Here is an 18,319-nt window from a genome sequence, read left to right on the forward strand (position 1 = left end):
GGTCGGGGTGTTGAAGCTTGATTTGTTTATTAATGTTTTTGTCTGAAATTCATGCGCCACCTGTTTTTTTGGGATGGGGATGCTTGGAAGCCTTTACATTTGGGGTGGTGTGCAGAGATTATCTAGGGGCCCATCATAGCTAATGGAGAAGCTAATTGCTCCATGGCATGCCAATGAATTTTCATTGTCCATGGTGACAGCAGGCTTGTGTCTTGCACTGGCTGTGATCTTAGCAACACTGGGCTGACTGACATTGGGCCTTGCAGAAATGGCTTTAGCACAGACATGCAAAGCATTTTCCTCAACAGTGAAGCATTTGTCTCTTTAAATAATACGTAGTTTAATGAATTTTTAAAATTTATTTTATTGGTCTGCCAGATAGCACAGTTCCACAAGCTCCCCTGCTGTTGTGCCCTTGTGAATGTTACTTTATTTCAATTGCTCCCATAAAATACCAGTCTGGATGAGTGTGTGAAATTGTCTGCCTCTTTAAATAAATGAATTTAGTAAATGCTGGTTAATATTAAGAAACATGCTCATTTAAAAAGCTAATGGCAAACAGTGAAAAGCAAAAGCTGTATTTTTTCATGGTCTTAACACATATAATACAGTGTGAAGTACATCACCTTTGGGGAAAACTGCACTGCTTCCTTTCTTCCATCCACCACCCCTTGTTGACAAGGTAACCACATTAAGGACTGATGCATGAAATACATTTTACACAATTCAGTGCAGCCTCAGGCCTTTCCTCAGACAGACAAGCACCGCATGGCACATGCAGTGGTCAGCCAGGATACGTAAACAAGTCCTTACGCTGGTCTCCTCTTCTCCAGACAGCAAAGACCATGCCAGCCCTTGTGACAGATTGTGCATGTAGAGCACAAAGATGAAGAGCTTATTTGATTCTAATCTGCAGGAGAGAATGATGGAGCATGTAGCTTGGTACTGCTCGAATCAGCCCCATACCTGCTTCAGTGATATCTCATGTGCTTATATTAGGTCCTTGATCATTTTTACTTGTATGGATATGGTCCTTAGCTGACCTGTAGGTAGGTTGTGTGTCCCAGACAGCAGTTCATGTCTCTGTTTTGTTGCACTCTGTTATGAACCAGGAGATCTCTGCATTCGGGTCAGCAGGGCCACTCCATTTTCACAGAACAAGTCCAAGGGTCCTAGTGAAGTCCTCCTCCTCCTGGAGATCACACAAATGTTCTAGTGTTAACACAGGTGAGGAATTTGGAACTGGCCAAAGTTTTGTAGGCTTAAAACGTACAGGGATTCCAGCTACTTACACTGTGTATGCTTGTACTCGGTGAATTTCTTCGATAAATTGTTTTAGATGAATGGGCAGTGACTTAAAATGATATGCTGCATAAGACTTTTTTGCTAAGCGGCTGAGTAATGAAATGTTAATCAGGAACATACAGTGTGCTGGGAAAATTTTGCTTGTAATTCAGTGGAATGTTTTTTTTCTACTTGTAGGGGGGGGTGCTGAGAGTTGAAATGGGATGAACTGATATCTCCCAGCAAGGTGATGACCATCAGCTAGCTTGATTTCAGTGTTCAGCACCTGGAAAGAGGAGCCTACCACTTACCCAGAAGCACTTCTGAAAGAGGTGCCAGTATGCATTCTGGGATGCCATTTAAAGCCTCTCCTTTTGGCTTGCCTGAAGCGAATGTAGATGGTCTGAGTTTCAAGTGTATTTCTAGAGATGTAATGCTGCTGCAAGCTGAAGACAGTGTCTTCGCAGTGGACTTGTCTAACTGAAATATGATAGACACACACACCTATTGATGAAGATAAATGCACATTTGTCTACTAGTTTATGAAAACTCATCTTCCTTCTTGCTATCTTTACCTGCCATGTAGCAGCTAGGATATCACAGGATCTCTCCCCATGTTATTCTTGGGCTTGAATTATTTGTCGATCAAAATACCAAATTTTCCTCCATAAATATTGTCCTGATATTTGAAAATGTCAGTGTCCAACCCATCCTCTGAGTTAGTGAGACAATTGCAGCATGGAAAGGAAGCACCAGCAGATTTGTGGTTCCGTTCTGTTTCCAGCATGCTTGATTTTCATGAATGTTAACAGGGCCCCGCTGTTTGTTATTGATTCGATTTGATGTGTTTACACAAACACGCAAAGACTCCCTCGCTCCACAGGGTAACTTTCTCTCTAAGCGCTCGATGGCAGCCGTGATGCCGGTTGGTGTTCCAGCTCTCCCCCCAACTTCATAGCATTCCTTTGAATTGCAACTCCCGAATAAGGAGGAGAAATTAGTCTATCTACACTGTACTACTCAAATTGACACTGTGGTCTTTCTCAACCCAATCTGAAGATGTCTATTACATCTAGTCCATCAGTTGTGGCTTTGCACCTTCTCAACCTGGCAGCCACTATCTGTATCACTACTGGATTCTATTGGGTACAGATTGTTGTAGTGAGTAATCAGAGGGCTGAAGGTTCAAATCTCCACAAAAAGCCTTAATGTGCCAGCCTTTAGCAGTGTGTTCAACTGGACAAAGGAAAATCCCACAGATGAGGGTCCCAGATCCCAACCTGGCAGAGGAGGTGGGGGATGAATGATCTTGAGGTAATCAAGAAAGATTAATGCTCAAGGATTGGTGGTGAGCTCTCCTCAAGAGACCTTCCCCTTGACTGTAGAAGGCATGTGGTTTATTCTGCACCAGCTACCTGGCCATCTCCATGCTCATGAGAGCACTGCCATAAATTAGCATGTTGTCTGCATCTTCTTACAAACGCAGACTGCTCTCAGATGGCACACTGTCTTTCAGTCTCCATTTCCACGGCTCCCCTTAATTCAGGCATTGAACAGCGGCGTGATTAATGCTCAAATAACTGTAACCAGGAGGAACGGGAGGCAAATCCTTAACTCTCTTCTGCTGAATTTGATCATTGTGCAAGACGCAACCCCCCGCAAACAACACGGATTGGGTTCATTTTCTTATGTCAGCTTTATGGTAAATCTCATTATATGCCAGATGACCTTTTGTATTGATGCTGGATTTCGTTCCTGTTTTGCAGGACAGATTACACAACTACTGTCGCGTGTGTGAGAGAGAGAAAGGAGTCCCTTTATGAATCAGCGGTAGGCTATTCCCCCCCATGCTCTTAATTTGTCCTCAGTTAAGTTGTTTGTACATGGCACGTGTGTGTTTGGCTGGGACACGCTCCTCCTAGCTCATTGCTTTCTTTATGTGCAGCAAGACACAGGCAGCCCCTTGACGCCTAGTGAGAGTCCCACACCACTGTATACCAGTGTCACAGCCAGCTTAAAGGGTTTTATTTTGTGTCGATAATAGTATACTACTTCCGTCACCTTCCTAGTTAGAAAGATTTCTGCCAGCGGGACGGGTGAAAGGGTGTAAAGCACAGTTATCGCTGTGCAACCTACAGTAGAATTGGTGGTCAGCTAATGGCAAGAAGGGAGGGGAAAGGAGAGAGGAAAAAAAAAAAAGAAAACTTTGATAGTGTTTATGAAACACCAAAATACGAGTGTTTCTAGATGCCATATTACTGTCATACAGCCTTCAGGAAGCCTGCAGGAGCCCCATTTCCCCTGTCCCTTACCAGCCTTCAACACAGGCTGTGCTGAGAGTTCAAGCGGCTTGCATCAGAAAAGAGAGACCTCGCCGTGGCATAAGTGCCCTGGAGTCCATGCTGAGATGATGGACCGAGGGGTTTCCCCCTAAACAGTGTGCTTAAAATTAAATTTTTTTTTTTTTTTTTTTTTCCCCTCTGGTTGTGAAACAGCTCTTCCCTGTATCCCTACATAGAGAGACATCTGCAGTCTTCATGCCCTATTTTTTCCTCCCCATTTTTGAATTCTCTCAGTTGATAGTGGTGAGAAGAGAATCATTGTTACCCCCCCGCCAACATCCAGATACAGAACTTAATATAGAGCTGTCAGCCTTGAGGCGGGTAACCCAGTCCAACGAAGGCTGCCCCACAGGGATGGGTCCATGGGAGCAGCCTGCTACTTTGTATTGCAAACAAAGCTCTCCTGCCGGCTCGCTGATCGATGGCAGCCCATAGCTCAGCGCCTCATCTCTCCCCGTTGCTTTGGATCCGTCCGACCTGATAAATAAGCCTGTGGTGGGAGAAGGGACGAGCCACAGGACTGCCTACCTGCTGCACGTAGGCCCCCGGGCACAGGAGCTTTTTGCTCTGTTTTTCTCGTGTTCTGTCCAGGGCGTCTGCTTGGGGAGGTGTACTGCGACGGTCTGAGGAGAGGCCAGAGGGTTAGTTTGGATCATTGGCATCACACTGTGGCAGCCCACCATCTCTCTCCCTCCCTGTTTGCGGAGCAGTCGATAGCCTAATCTAATTTCAGGGGAGACGGGCAGCTGATATCTGGAGTCCATGCTGAGCCGCAAATGACTTCACGCTGCCTTGGTTGGCGGGGGGGCTGTGGGGGACAAGGTACGATTCTGTGCTCGGCAGGCGGCGTGGTGGTCGCACGCGTCGTCAGCTTTCAAGCCTCGTATTGCGAAGCTCGGGATTACTTTGGTAATCATCTGGTTTTAGCCAGCCCCACACACAGACACCTCTTCTCACCAGAGAGCACCAGCACCTGAGAAGATGGGCAGAGATCAATTTTGTACCCCCGAGTAACGCCGATTTGTTCGGCTATAGATTTTCATCTCTACTGTTGTAATGAGCAGAGATTAGCTGCTAATCTAAGAAGCAGCTCCTGTGTTTGTTCTCATTTTATTTACTGTTCTCATAAACACCATGGTTTTTATCCCTGCTCCTTTATGTCTCCCAGGCTGAACCCCACAGCCAAATGAAGTGTTAAATAAATAGCTAAATGGCAAAAGCGTACAGAGAAACAGGTTTGCACCTGTACACACACTCTTGACAGCACTATGGAGGGTAATTTAGGAAATCCATTGTGACAAACCTTCTGACAACTGATGAGCACAATTTAATTTCAGTGTTATTGCCCAAGCTGTTTGTGACACAATATTTTCCTGAATGATCATATCAGAACTGTATCTGGAAAGCTGCGCAACATTCTGTAACTGCCCCAGTTCCCATGGCACACAAGCGTAAAGGATACACATCATTAATAACACTTTTGGCCTGCCTCCGCCCGTTTTTGTATGGCATTCTGCTTATTTTTGTGAAGAATGGGGGAAACATCGGTGTAATTTGATTGTCATCTTCATTTCTGATTAGGTAAACCCCCCTGCCACCGCCGAATGTGTCCAGCCCCAAGTGTTTGGTTTCATGCCATTTACTTCTTTAAAGAAAGTAGGATAATGCTCTCTAAAGCCATCAGAACCAGTTTCCTAGAGAACACTCTTAAGCTGATAGTGAAGTGGTTACAGCTACTGCCTTTGGATCATCCAAAGGTTACAGGTTTGATCCTCATCTCTGGCTGTAGTACCCTTGAGCAAGATAGTTTCACTGAATTGCTCCAGTATAGTGTTAGTTACCCAGCTGTATAAATGGGTAAATAATTGTAAGCTTAAAATTATGACCTTTGTGTTTTAAATTGCTTTAGAGGGAAGTGTCAGCTAAATGAATAAATGTGAATGTAATCTTTTTTAATCTGTTCATCCTTATGCTTTTTTTCTTTTTCCTTGCGGGGGGGGGTTGGGTGTGTGAGGGTTCAGGTTCCAGAATTTTCCTCTGTCCTCTTTTTTTGGTGCTCAATACAAATGAAGTGAACAGTCATGAGTGGCGGGAGCTGGTAATCGCTGCCCTCTGGAAAGCAGTGTGCAGTTAAACATGCGTGCAACAAATATGCACTTTGGAAGTAGCTTGTTGCCATGTCTTAAAAAGCAGATGCTTTCTGCCTATTATTTTACCCCCACTTCTTGTGTTTTCTGGTAAGATGACTCAGGGACTTGATGGCACTTTGCAATTTACAGTAATGTTTTCTGAATCTACTGTAGTACTAAATTTATCACCTAACCATCTATGGTTTAATTTTTTGCAACCAGTCCTTTTTTCTGTCTTTGTGGCATTCAGTAGGATTATCCCTGGTGGTGATTTCCCTTTCAAATGGTTTTTTATTAAATCTTGATTTGTTTTGCATTTATGCTTTCAATCAACATCCATCTGGTTATCTTTCTGGAGGGGGAATGAAAAGGCTTAATCTTGTAATCTTCATGTAGTGTTTCCTTGTCATGATTCAATTGATTCCCCCACCCCTCTCCAAACCCCTTTTACAAAGGGAATTAGATGTCAGTTTTAAAGTCTGGGGAAAAAAGAAAGTCCCGTCAAAGGCCACAGATGAACTGACACGTTTGACATGACACATTTTGTTTAACACATGACCTTGTAGCTCTCACATCACAGGCAAAGTGACATGCGGCAGGTCCTACACGTCTTTCCTGCGTGTTGTTTAATTAGTGGTTCCATACATCACGTTCTCTGCTGTGTAGCTTTTACATCTGTTTGTCTAAGTTCCTTTGCTTGAGTTCTACTTCCTTTTTTAAAACCGTAATGTTATCATGAGTTTCAGCAGAATCAATGTTCTGCTACATTTGGTATTGTCATTCACAGAGAATATGGGCACCCACTCCAACTTTGTTCTGTCCTCCACCCCACAGATGATGAAGTTTGCCTGGGAAAGCTACAAGCGCTATGCCTGGGGTTCGAATGAGCTGCGGCCCGTGTCCAAACAGGGCCACTCCAGCAATCTGTTTGGTAAGTATGTTTTTTGTTCTTCTGCTGCCATTGCTGAGGGTGACGTGGGTGTTGGGCCAAGGGAGGGATCTCACGGACCTGAGGTTCTTTGGGCCTGAAAACACACCTCCTCCAGCAGTGGGATTTTAACTAGACCCACCAGTCATCTTCCTCTGCAAAAGTCTGGTAAAATGTACTTCGGCTATGGTGGCAGCAGTCCTGCCTTTGCTCTGTGTCTGGAGGAGAGTTAAGCTCCTGTGTGATGCACTAAAGATGAAGGCTGGCAAACAGACCTTGAGGACTTTTCCAGACTGACAGTGTGAGGTTCTCTTTGTCCCCACTACTGAGTTCCCCTGGGTGCTCATGAACATGCATTGACATTTAACTGAGAAGGCAGCATACACCAGCCTCTAAAGTGTGTGTCTGAAAACCATCTTGTACAGATTTTTTTTTTTTTTTTTTTTCCCCCCCCTCCATGAAAGAAGTTGAAGGAAATGGCAAAACTGGCTGTATTAAGAAAATGAAGCCACTTTAAAATCTGAGCGTGTTGCATGTCTGTCTTCCATTATATTTTTGAGGTAAAAATTATGACATTGTATTTAGCTACACGATGGAGAAGATGAACAAATGATGATATATATTGTGCTGTTGGGTCTTTTTCAGGTTTAGGACCTGCTATTTTTATATGCAGCATACACCACAAAATGAAAACAGTTGAAATCTTAGCAGTTCTCTGAAAGAGGTAGTTTGACATCAACTGGCATAAAAATAACAAAACATCTTTTAAATGATAGTGGTCCTAGTGTTTATATTGAAAGCACTTTGGTTTGCTGAACATTGTATTGGAAAGATGTGGAGCAAGGGCTTATGGGACTAAAATATTAAAGTTGAGTTAATGGTTCATGTTTATAACCTGGAGGAAAATACTTTATCAACTCCTTCCTACATTTTAGGTTCTTGACAAGTTTTCCTTTGGCAGTAGTTTGCTTGAATGCATCTAGCAGTTCATCCTGCTTTTGTAGCATATTGAACAAAAGAGGCAAAGCGGTGTGAGGTGTTATTAACACCCGTAGTGTTAAATTAAGTAATGAAAATGGCATGTTTGCAAAAGCAATTGTCACATTCAGTGCACTTGAAGTGAAACTAAATATGGAATGTTATATTTAAAATTACACTGATGCATATTAACATTAGATGTTTATTCAGTGGGTATCTCCAGATCTGTTTGTTGTATGCAGAGGGATTTATAATGCATGGGTTTTTAGTTTGAATTTGTCAGTACCATTATTGTTGTCAACTCTGAGGTAATTAATCACTGTGTGTGAAATCACTTTTTAATTTGTTGAATTCGCGTGGATGGTTTGCTCGCTTGCGCACGTCGAGCCGGGGATTTGTTGGTAGCCAGACTGGGATCAGCACCCGAAAATGAGACCTGGCACGCTTTTTCAGTGTGCAGAAGTGCGCACCTGTGGGTACAGACCCAACATGTGGCGTCATTAGTGAACGAATTTACATTAGTGAGCAGCGTAATTCCACAGTCGGGGGACAGGCTGCACTGGTGGAGCTGATCCACAGGCAGCGCAGCCCAAAGAGGTCTGTGTTAGAAGGTGGATTGTCTCCATAGATGCTGTTAAACACCTCCTGAAAATGAAACGGTAAGTTACTTTTTCCTTTTCCTTTCAGACTTTCTTTGTAATTGCCTAAAGATCCTTGTTGAGAAGGATACTTGTAGCTTCACCTGGACTAACAGAGCTAAGCTGAGAGGTAGAAAATTGATTCAGTACCCCACTTGGCTTTGGGGTGCCCCCTCAGTGCAGTTTGTCAGGTGCTTCATCTTCCAAACTGAGTTGCACATACTGAAAAATACCGTACATTCTCTGCTGTGTTTGAGACTATACTAGTGGCAAGTTGGCGCACGCTGTCTTGGCAGTGTCTTCCTGCACATGTTGCCACCATGCTGGGCAAAGACTGTAGAGGAAGTGCTGACAAAAATATTGACCAAAAAGATGTGATCTACACCTTACTGGATCAGATTTTTTTTTAAATATTGTTGACATGTTCTGAAGGAACTGGGTACAATGTTACGGAAACAACTGAAGACTTAAGTTTCAAGTTTATTGTCATAGATACAGTACCATGTACATGTATCATGAAATTCTTCCTGAATGCTTCTCCACAGACCATGGACAAGGGCAAAGACAATAGAAATACTGCACAAACAAAACAGTGACAATGACAGTGAGTAGTGCAAGAGCAATAAATAATGGTAACAGTAGTAACAATAATACCAGTTGACAGCCAGAGAACTCAGAATTGAGAATAAGAATGCTTAAAGTCACAGTGTAATTTACCAATGTGCTTGGGTGGAACAGTCCAACTCTAGTTACTAAGGGTGGCACATTGGTTAGTGTTGTATATTCTTACAGCAGTGGGGTAAAAGCTGTTCCTGTACCTAGCAGTGCAGATTCGAATAGACCTGAGCCGTTTTGCAGATGGCAGGGAAGAGAAAAGTGCCCGTGCGGGGTGACTGCGATCTTTCATGATGCGCATCATCTTTCTGAGGCAGCGTGTGGCGCTGGTGTCCTCGACTGCTGGTAGCTGTGTGCCGATGATTCCCTGAGCTGTTTTGACCACCCTCTGCAGAGCTTTCTTGTCCTGTATGGAGCAGCTGCCACCCTAGGAAGTAATACACCCTCTGAGGACGGACTCCACGGCACACCTGTTGAAAGTGGTGAGGACTGTAGTGGACATCCGGGCTTTCTTCAGACGCATGAGGAAATGGAGACGATGGGCCTTTTTGTTAGTTGATGCTGTGTGCTCAGTCAATGTGAGTTTGGCATTGAGGGTGATTGGCCCTTATGAACCATCTTCAGCTCAGTTGTTGACTTGAATGGTGTGCGTGCGTGCGTGTTCATTCTGACAGCTGGAAGCATCATGCTGCAGCCTCTCAAATTGGTATGGACATCTGTTTTTTTTTTTTTTTTTCCTTCACCTAACGGTTATAGAAAAGGGCCTTCATTCCTGTGAGTGATTTCATAATGGATGTTTGCTTTAGGGTTGTTTGAGTTCTTCCCTCCTTCATTATCTCTGGGTCACATGCTGCTGCTGCTGCTGCTGATAAAAACACCAACTAAACACTTATTGCACATATAAGGAGATGGTGTAACAAGCATGAACCTGCTCCTTCATAAGAACCTTTTCAGTGACTTGGTTGTGTGCGCATTGAGGGCTTGTAGTGCTCAAATGAGATATGGTGAGCTCAGTGTGGTTATAAAGCTTTTGGTCACTGATAAAGGTGGGCACTTTTAGGTATGCCCCTAAACTTGTGTTGGATCCAAGTGAATTAAATGTATTTCTCCTGGACAACCGTAATAGTATGCAGTTGTGTTAGTGTTTGATTTATCCCACTGTGCATTTTGTGCACTGTGGGATAATAGAGTGCATTTGTATTGTTCTCTGAGATGCATGTTGCTTTGAAGGAAAGTGTCTGCTGAATGAATGAATGTAAATGTACATACTTTTTATCATAGGCTGCTTTTTCTTCACAGTTAGGATTCCTTTTCCTAGTCTAAATTACACCGTCAGTAGGTAATTCTCCACTGAAAATCCTTTAGTCTAAGGATGATGAGTGAAATGTGACATGGAAAATGAGAATGCCACAAATGTAATCTGTCACTCTAACGTTTCTTATTAGATCTGATCTTTGTCACAAAACGGTGGCAGTATTAATCAGACTTTTTACAAACTTTGTTTACCCTGAAATAATCAGCATCTTTGTATGGGCAAAAATTACAGTGTATCAATAAATGTAAAAAAAAAATACACATTCTTTAGAATCTGTTTGAAGTTGTACATCAGAGAAACTTGCATTTTCCTGGAATGTGAAATTACACTAAGTGCTGCTTTTTCATGTAAACTTAACATCCCCTCAATTAAAGGTGGCTCATTGATTTTGTGGGAAGCAAGTCACCGTTAGCAGTTTCAGCAGCGCTTAGACAAGTGAGAGCAATTAGCTGCTGCTTAATCCTGTCTCTTCTGGCATTGCTGTCTTGTTCAGGGGCATGATGAGTTTGCATTGTACTAAGGTGAGATATGGCTCTTCAAACAAGGATCGAAATGTATCGTGTGTACAACAGATGTTAAGGCAGTTTTTCTTTGGTGCATAAGGTTGAGTACAGTGCTTTTGTTTCAGTCCAGTTGTTGAAAAGAACACCATTAGTTTTATACTACATAACACATACATTAATTTAACTGATGCTCTTCTCCAAAACAACTTACACTGTCAAGTCACTTGCACTTATTTATACAGTTGGGTAATTTTGCTGGAGCAATTAAGGGTAAGTAACTTGCTGAAGGTGGGATTCAAACCTATGACCTTTGGTTCGAAAGATGGTAGCTCTAGATGTTTTGGAGTTAGATGTTTTGCTGGAGGACATGTGACAAATGAAACATTAATTAACTTATCCATCATGCACAGCTTCTCTCTGTAATAAAAGTTACTGCTATCTCCACATCTTTTTAATCCACCTTCAGCATTGGGCTTCCAGACAAGCTGGGGATTTATGCTTGAATTTGATTAACTTCCTTCATTTAGCTAAGGAGGCTGGAGTAATATACACTGACAACAGCGTTTATAGCTATCACACTGTCTCTTGGTGGTTTTGTTGCAGCATTTCTGCAGCATAAGGCAATGCCGACTACGCCGCAGTGGATTACCGGCATCTGTCGCCCCCCTGGGTATGTCACAAGGGGACAGAGATACTGCAGCACCGCTGGAAATCCTGCTACTCAAGGCCAAGGATGAGCTCTGTCAGCTCTTGTATTCTTGATGCACAGGGCCCCAATCCAGGTCCCTGATTATTAATTGATAGGATCCGGTTGGCTAATGGCAGGGGGTGGCCTGGGGTTTGCATAATGCATACAGCAGCATCTGCTCACCGGTTCACTGTTTACCTGAGTAGAAGGCGCTCTCCATTGATAGCCATGTGTTTTTATTTTATTATTTCTTTATTTTTTTCTTAACGGAATTACTGCTGTTGGGACAGATGTAACCCCCTCCCTTGAGAACCCAGATGGGATGGCATTGCTGGGGTGCCGCCCTGCAGGATGCCATGAAAGAGACTTTGGTCTCTGTTGGTAGTATGAAGAGGGGGTTGGCACTCCCCATCCTTCAGTGAATACCAAGGCCTGGATTGTACTGTAATGGGAAACTTTTCCAAACAGGAGTTCAAAGCAAAGTTGGGTCTTCATGTTCCCACTCTCCTGAGAACACCTGCTTCTGTGTCTTTGCATAGAGGAAATGGGGAAATCAGCTGGCCAAGCGAAAGTCTGGAAAGTCCTTACACAGACTTATGTTGTCTGAAGCAAAAAGAGAAAATAAGCAAGGTCCTATAATAGTGGTTGGGCTTTAATTGCCAACTTGCACAACACTTTAGATGTTTGATGAGCTGTCAAAGGACTATTAAACATCTTCTCACACCTGTTTTCTTGAGGAGCCTTTTGTGAGGATTTGGACCTAATTTTGAATGCTGCTTCCAGACTTTGATATTCCCAGTGTGGCACCTTGTAAAAAATGTTTAACCATGTAATACTGCAAAGCCTTTGCGCTCTCTGCTGACTTCCTGTTACTTCTAGGATCCAGTTCAAGAATCTTATGACCGACAGCTCTTCATGTGACTCTGTTCCTCTTCACCGCCCCTGTTTCTTCTTACTGAACCTTTCTTTCTTTCTTTCTTTCTTTCTTTCTTTCTTTCTTTCTTTCTTTCTTTCTTTCTTTCTTTCTTCTTTCTTTCTTTCTTTCTTTCTTTCTTTCTTTCTTTCTTTCTTTCTTTCTTTCTTTCTTTCTTTCTTTCTTTCTTTCTTTCTTTCTTTCTTTCTTCTTTCTTTCTTTCTTTCTTTCTTTCTTTCTTTCTTTCTTCTTTCTTTCTTTCTTTCTTTCTTTCTTTCTTTCTTCTTTCTTTCTTTCTTTCTTTCTTTCTTTCTTCTTTCTTTCTTTCTTTCTTTCTTTCTTTCTTCTTTCTTTCTTTCTTTCTTTCTTTCTTTCTTTCTTTCTTTCTTTCTTTCTTTCTTTCTTTCTTTCTTTCTTTCTTTCTTTCTTTCTTTCTTTCTTTCTTTCTTTCTTTCTTTCTTTCTTTCTTTCTTTCTTTCTTTCTTCTTTCTTTCTCTTTCTTTTTTTCTTTCTTTCTTTCTTTCTTCTTTCTTTCTTTCTTTCTTTCTTTCTTTTCTTTCTTTCTTTCTTTCTTTCTTTCTTTCTTTCTTTCTTTCTTTCTTTCTTTCTTTCTTTCTTTCTTTCTTTCTTTCTTTCTTTCTTTCTTTCTTTCTTTCATGGACCTGCCTGCAGCTGAGGTGCCTCCTCATTTTAGTGCGCTCAAAAGAATCGTTCACCCATTTTCATCTCCCCAGCTGAGGCATGAGCTTCCGTTCAACATCACATCTGTTTGTTCCTTCATCTGCTGGTGTTCAGAAATGAAATGCGAGCATGTGCATCCATAGAGGAAGGAGAGGTTTAGTTCCACCATGGCTGTCATTTTGTGTTTTGTTGGTGTAGGATGGAGTAGTGTTTAGACAGACAAACACTTGTTGCATTGTGAGATACTAAGGTCTTGAAAAAAGCAACACGGGCAGAGATGGAAGTAAGGAGGGATGAATGCAAGATTTGCTTTGTGAATACTTATTATTCTGGCCATTACTTTCGAGCAACTTGTGACAAAATTTGAATTGAAATGTGATAAGTAGAGGGAACCCGCTGCTTTTAATTAATAACGTGTTATATCTTTATTTATCTGTTATGAAATGGATTTTGTTTCCTGTGGAGGAAAGTAATTGGGCCTTGGAATATTTCAACATTAAATATTTAACCAAGCAGTGTGAGTTGTATTACAAAACGACATTAGCATTAAAACCAATGGGCATTTTGATCAATGGGGCGCCAGTGGGAAGCGGAGTGTGTTCTGCGATTATTCACCGAGTGTCAGAAGCTGTTTGGAGGTGCACTGGTCAGCCAGTACAAGGAGTGCACTGATGAACAAAGTTCTGATTGGGCCAGAGAAGGGGGGGGACGACAAGTGTGTGTTTGTTTGTGATCCCTGGCCTTCTTGCCTACCTGCCAGGGATGACTTCACAAGTACAAGGACCAAGCAGGTTACTAGCAAAGGTCACTTGATCCCCCCCCCCTTTTCATTTCCTTAAAGCAAAGTCATCTCACCCCAAAATTGCATATGTTACTTTCCGTGCACTTTTAAAAGATTTGTTTTCCCCCTCGTATGGACTCGCAGTGAAGGTTGTTCACTGGGACAGAGATTTGGCAAATGGGATTATTGTAATTCTCTCTGAGTGACAGAACTGCCCTTGTTATCTTGTTGATTTATTTTATTCAGCTTTTCACTTATGAACACAGATCTGTTTAATGTATTGGTCTCAGTCCCTGGCCAAGAACCTTTTGTTCTTAACACCTCTGTCATATTTGAACCTTCATGTGTTTGTTTTATAACTTTTGTGACTGTAAGGTCACACAACTTTGTGTTATGTGAACAAGATGCTTAAAAAAATCAAATTTAAATCTGTAAGCTGTGTCAGTGTAACTGTGTCCATGAAGCATGTGTACAATAATGTAGCAGTGGTATTTTTGAGAGGTGTTTGACTTATTGAAATGTTTATTCGCATGCTTTAAAGCAAATGAATTTGCTACAAGTGATTACCATATACACTAGAACGATAAAGTGCTCTCAGTGGCGGGTAAGTTTGTGTTGACCTCTTATATTGCTTTGCATCTTTCCATGGTCAGTGTTCCTTGTGTTTCTTGGAAAAATTAAACCTTGAGGCAACAAGGAGCAAAGTAGTTAGAGCTGCAGCCTTCCATTCAAAGAGCCTCGGTTCAAATTCCTGCTCCATAAATAAGTAGCTTAACATTGTACGGCTTTTCAAGGGAAAGTGTCAGCTAAATCAGTGCTTGTAAATGTAAACAAATGCCGAAGGACGAGCTCACTACAAGTTTTTCCTCAAGTTACGACATGCAGTTGGTGTCCTTGTGGACTTAGGACAGCCGCCCTATTGACCTTATTATTTTTCAGTCTCGACATTGTAACTGACTCATGACTGAGTGCTGCATCTGCCGTATAATAATATTGACTGTCCGCCCTGCCGCAAGGCACCCGTGTTTCTTATTGTCTGGGTCTCAGTCAGTGTTTGGGTTTCTAACTGTTTACAAAACAACTTGTGATTTCCTTGAAGTTACTTTATCTTTATTACTTTATAAAATTGCTGACAAGCATTAAAGTTTGTGTTCTGGCGGTGCTAAAAAGAAACACAATACATTTAGAAATGAAAGTAAAAATAATAGTGCAAAATGACAGTAATACTGTATTTGTCTTCTATATTAGTGTTTTGATATGAATAATTTGTGAAATTAATGGAAAAAAGTTACAATGCCATATTACACATTTACATGTATTCATTTAGCAGATGCTTTTCTCCAAAACAACGAATGTGTCATAGAACAACACATAGCATTCATGTATTTGAACTGTTTCTATTGTGTACGCTTATGGTTTACGTAAAACAAGGGGATTTTCAATTTACAGTGGTGTAAATCGAGGACAACCTGTTACTTTTTTCCTCTCTTATGGAGCAAACAAATGTGAAGGTATTGAATGAATTACCTCTGTTCACACTGAGGATCCTCATAAAAGTGGCCTCTGAAAGAAAACTTTACTACACATTTTCAATTCACTATAGAGTTTTAAACTGAGTGGCACTTGTGTTGCTCATCTCCATAAAGTAGTCCATTTGTACATGGTACTGATGCTTGTTTTATTATACTAGCTTAAATGTGATCGATGATATTGAGTAATTTGTTGTCTGGGGGTAAGACCGGTTCTGGTGTGCTTTGGCATGGAATCAAAGGCGATGGTGTATCCTCCCCCTGGAGGAAGTGTTTTTAGATTATGCCATTTTTGTACTCCTGTCACCCTGTCTGTACATCTAAATGAAAGTAACAGGCAGTGAAACTTCTTTCCAGTTATCTTGCCATGTTATTAATGCCAGGCCACGGATCATATTCAGGCTGTAGGTTTGATGTTACCTGCATTCTGGACCCTATTGGGCTGTGGAACTGAAACACGGGTAATGATTATGTTTTCGGAGACCTGTGGCCCTTGACCCTTGAGGATCTGACAGTTGGGAGCTTCAGGAGTGTTGGTTGTGACAGTAATAGAAATCAAATTATTTTTTAATTCCCTGTGGTAATATGTGGAATGTATTCAATTAGAGTGTTAATCCATTTCACACTTGGTTGGGAATGGAGCTGATTTTTTCCTTTTTATTATTTTATATATATATGGTCTGTGTGTGTAATGGATGAGCTTTTAATATTGGAACAACTCTTTAAAAATAAATTTTTCACTTGTGTCATGAAACGGAGGAAGGTTCCTCAAATTGTGTGTGTGTTCTGCATCCCAAACTGTTTTCCAAATCAGCCCCCTGTGTCAGTCATCCTGTCAGGCCCACCAAAATATTCTGAGTGGCTTACTGAGAAGTTTAGATGTGATAGCAGAGACTGTTGTCCAGTCTTTCTTTTTTCCTGTTTAGGGTTAGGGCTCTTAGTAGAATAATTTTCTGCTGCAGCTCCAGAAGTGCAGTGGCGGTAGTGCACTGTAGCCTGTGGGACTCAAAGTGCACCTGTGTACAAATACCCTGATCAATACCACAGTCATTAGTAGACCCCCTTCTTTATTTTTCCAAAGATATACTGCTGAAGTGAAGGTGCTTTTTTTTTTTTTTTTTTTTTTTAATTGTAGTAATAGTCAGCAGCGGTAAAACTACACCTCAATTGATAGGTTAAGGAACACGCAGGTTCTTGGCATAAGGGGAATCTGCAGCTGCAGACCACACACAGTCTGTCAGCTTGTGTCCATCATGAAGAACAATTAAGCATTGTTTAGTAGCAAAGGTGTGTGTGTGTGTGTCTCTGTCTGAGTGATTGTTTGAGGTAGACATGATGGTGTAACAATTTGAATTGCAGAAAAGATAAAAATTCATTAGGTGCCTGAGAACACCTAGTCTGGACGAGATGCTCTCTGGTTCAGGGCCCTTGTGAGCTAATTTAGCCAGATAGCAGCTGAACCATTGCATACCGCCGTTTTGTCTGTGCCTCTTTTCCCATTAATTGTGGAAGGAAAACAGAGTGGGCCGAGGACCGGGGCACACTCGCGTCTGTACGTACGGTTCACAGTGAGACGCACTGGGCAGGAAACCTTGGGAAAAAGGAGGAGGTTGGAACAGCTGCTCCAGAATGAGGCCCTGAGAGACAGAAAGAGAGACACTGGCAAAACAATGTTTCAGGAAGAGACGTGTCAGGATTTGTCTCCCTGCGTTAAATATTACGTTGTGGGCCGTCAACTTGCTGCAGACAAGTACTCTGACGGCTTATGAGAAGATGCAGGAAGCCCTGAGTTTGCAGAACACCATATAAATTATTCAACAGGGTTTTCTTTTTTCTTTTTAATGCTGCTACGTGTATCTGGTCTCCTTCAAATGCCATGTTGGGTGGATATTCTTGTCCTGGAGGGCAGTGGGAGCGTGCGGTTGTCCACGTGTGTCTTACGTGCCTTTGTCTGTCTTTGTTCGTGCAGATGTTGATGCGTCTTACTGGGCATGTGGGGGCATGCTTTAAGATGGTGACACCCTCGTGGATATCAATGGATCGGTATCCCAAGCGATGTGTCCTACAGCATGGCTGCAAGAAGTTTAGGGGCGTGTGAGAGTAGGTGTGAGTGTAGACATGGCCTTTTGATGGAGGGGCAGTAGGACAGCCAAATAAGTGTGGAAAGTTGGTGCTGGTATGAGGAGTATGCTTTAAAGCTGGAGATGAATAATGCAAGAAAAGACTTCCTACTGCCTCATCCATTGGAGATGCTTAAGAGCACAGTGGGATGCTTTTTCTGAAGCAGTTTAAGGTAAAGTGCATTGCTCCAGGGTACATCAGCAGGGCTCTGTCATGGTGGGAGTAACGTTAAACTACCCTTAGAGTAGAGTGCTCTGTAAATGAATGATTCAGCCATTGTGATCCCCTGAAATCCTTAAGCAGGCATGTCCTGCTGCTCCCATTTCTTTCCTGTTAGAAAGAGAGCGCGAGTGACTACATCTCTGGTGACTGTTTTTGGCCTGCGGTGTCCTTTCGCGATGTTTATGTGATTGGTAATCGCAAGCAGCACATTTTATTGCAAGTTCTCTTCTATTGTCATAGAATTGCTCCGTAAGTCATTGATACAGTAATTGTTTTACAAATTGATTCAAGTGCTCTTTGTATTTTACTTTATTATTTGTTTGGCAGACACCCTAACAGCAACATTTGGAAAGTTTAAAATGTACACCTATTTATGGTGCAGAATCATTTATTGAAGCATTTCAGGTGAAGTGTTGAATTCGGTACAAAACGACAGCAGCCCACTTTGATCTGAGTTGGCAACCTTCTGCTTCAGTTTTGAATATGTAAACTGCTACCTCCCCATCTGTATTTAAAACACTGCAGCCCTTTGTTTGACTGAATGCCCACATTTCTAGTTCTGCCCAAAGTGCCAGATAATCCTTGCCAACTAAGTAAGATAAACATTTCTATTGAGTACCTGCTTCCAGACTCTTATCCAATGATGGCATAT

At 42.0% G+C, this 18,319-nt stretch overlaps 1 protein-coding gene across 1 annotated transcript in view; it reads left to right on the top strand.

The window, feature by feature from the left end:
• Nucleotides 1–18,319, top strand: part of man1a1 (mannosidase, alpha, class 1A, member 1) — a 94,535-nt gene that overhangs the window by 18,247 nt on the left and 57,969 nt on the right. The window contains exon 2 of the mRNA XM_029251607.1: nucleotides 6,590–6,686. Coding sequence (XP_029107440.1) covers nucleotides 6,590–6,686 — 97 coding nt within the window. The remainder of the gene's footprint in view (nucleotides 1–6,589; nucleotides 6,687–18,319) is intronic.

This window comes from Scleropages formosus, chromosome 1 (genome assembly GCF_900964775.1).
Source record: "Scleropages formosus chromosome 1, fSclFor1.1, whole genome shotgun sequence".
NCBI classification, from domain to species: domain Eukaryota; kingdom Metazoa; phylum Chordata; class Actinopteri; order Osteoglossiformes; family Osteoglossidae; genus Scleropages; species Scleropages formosus.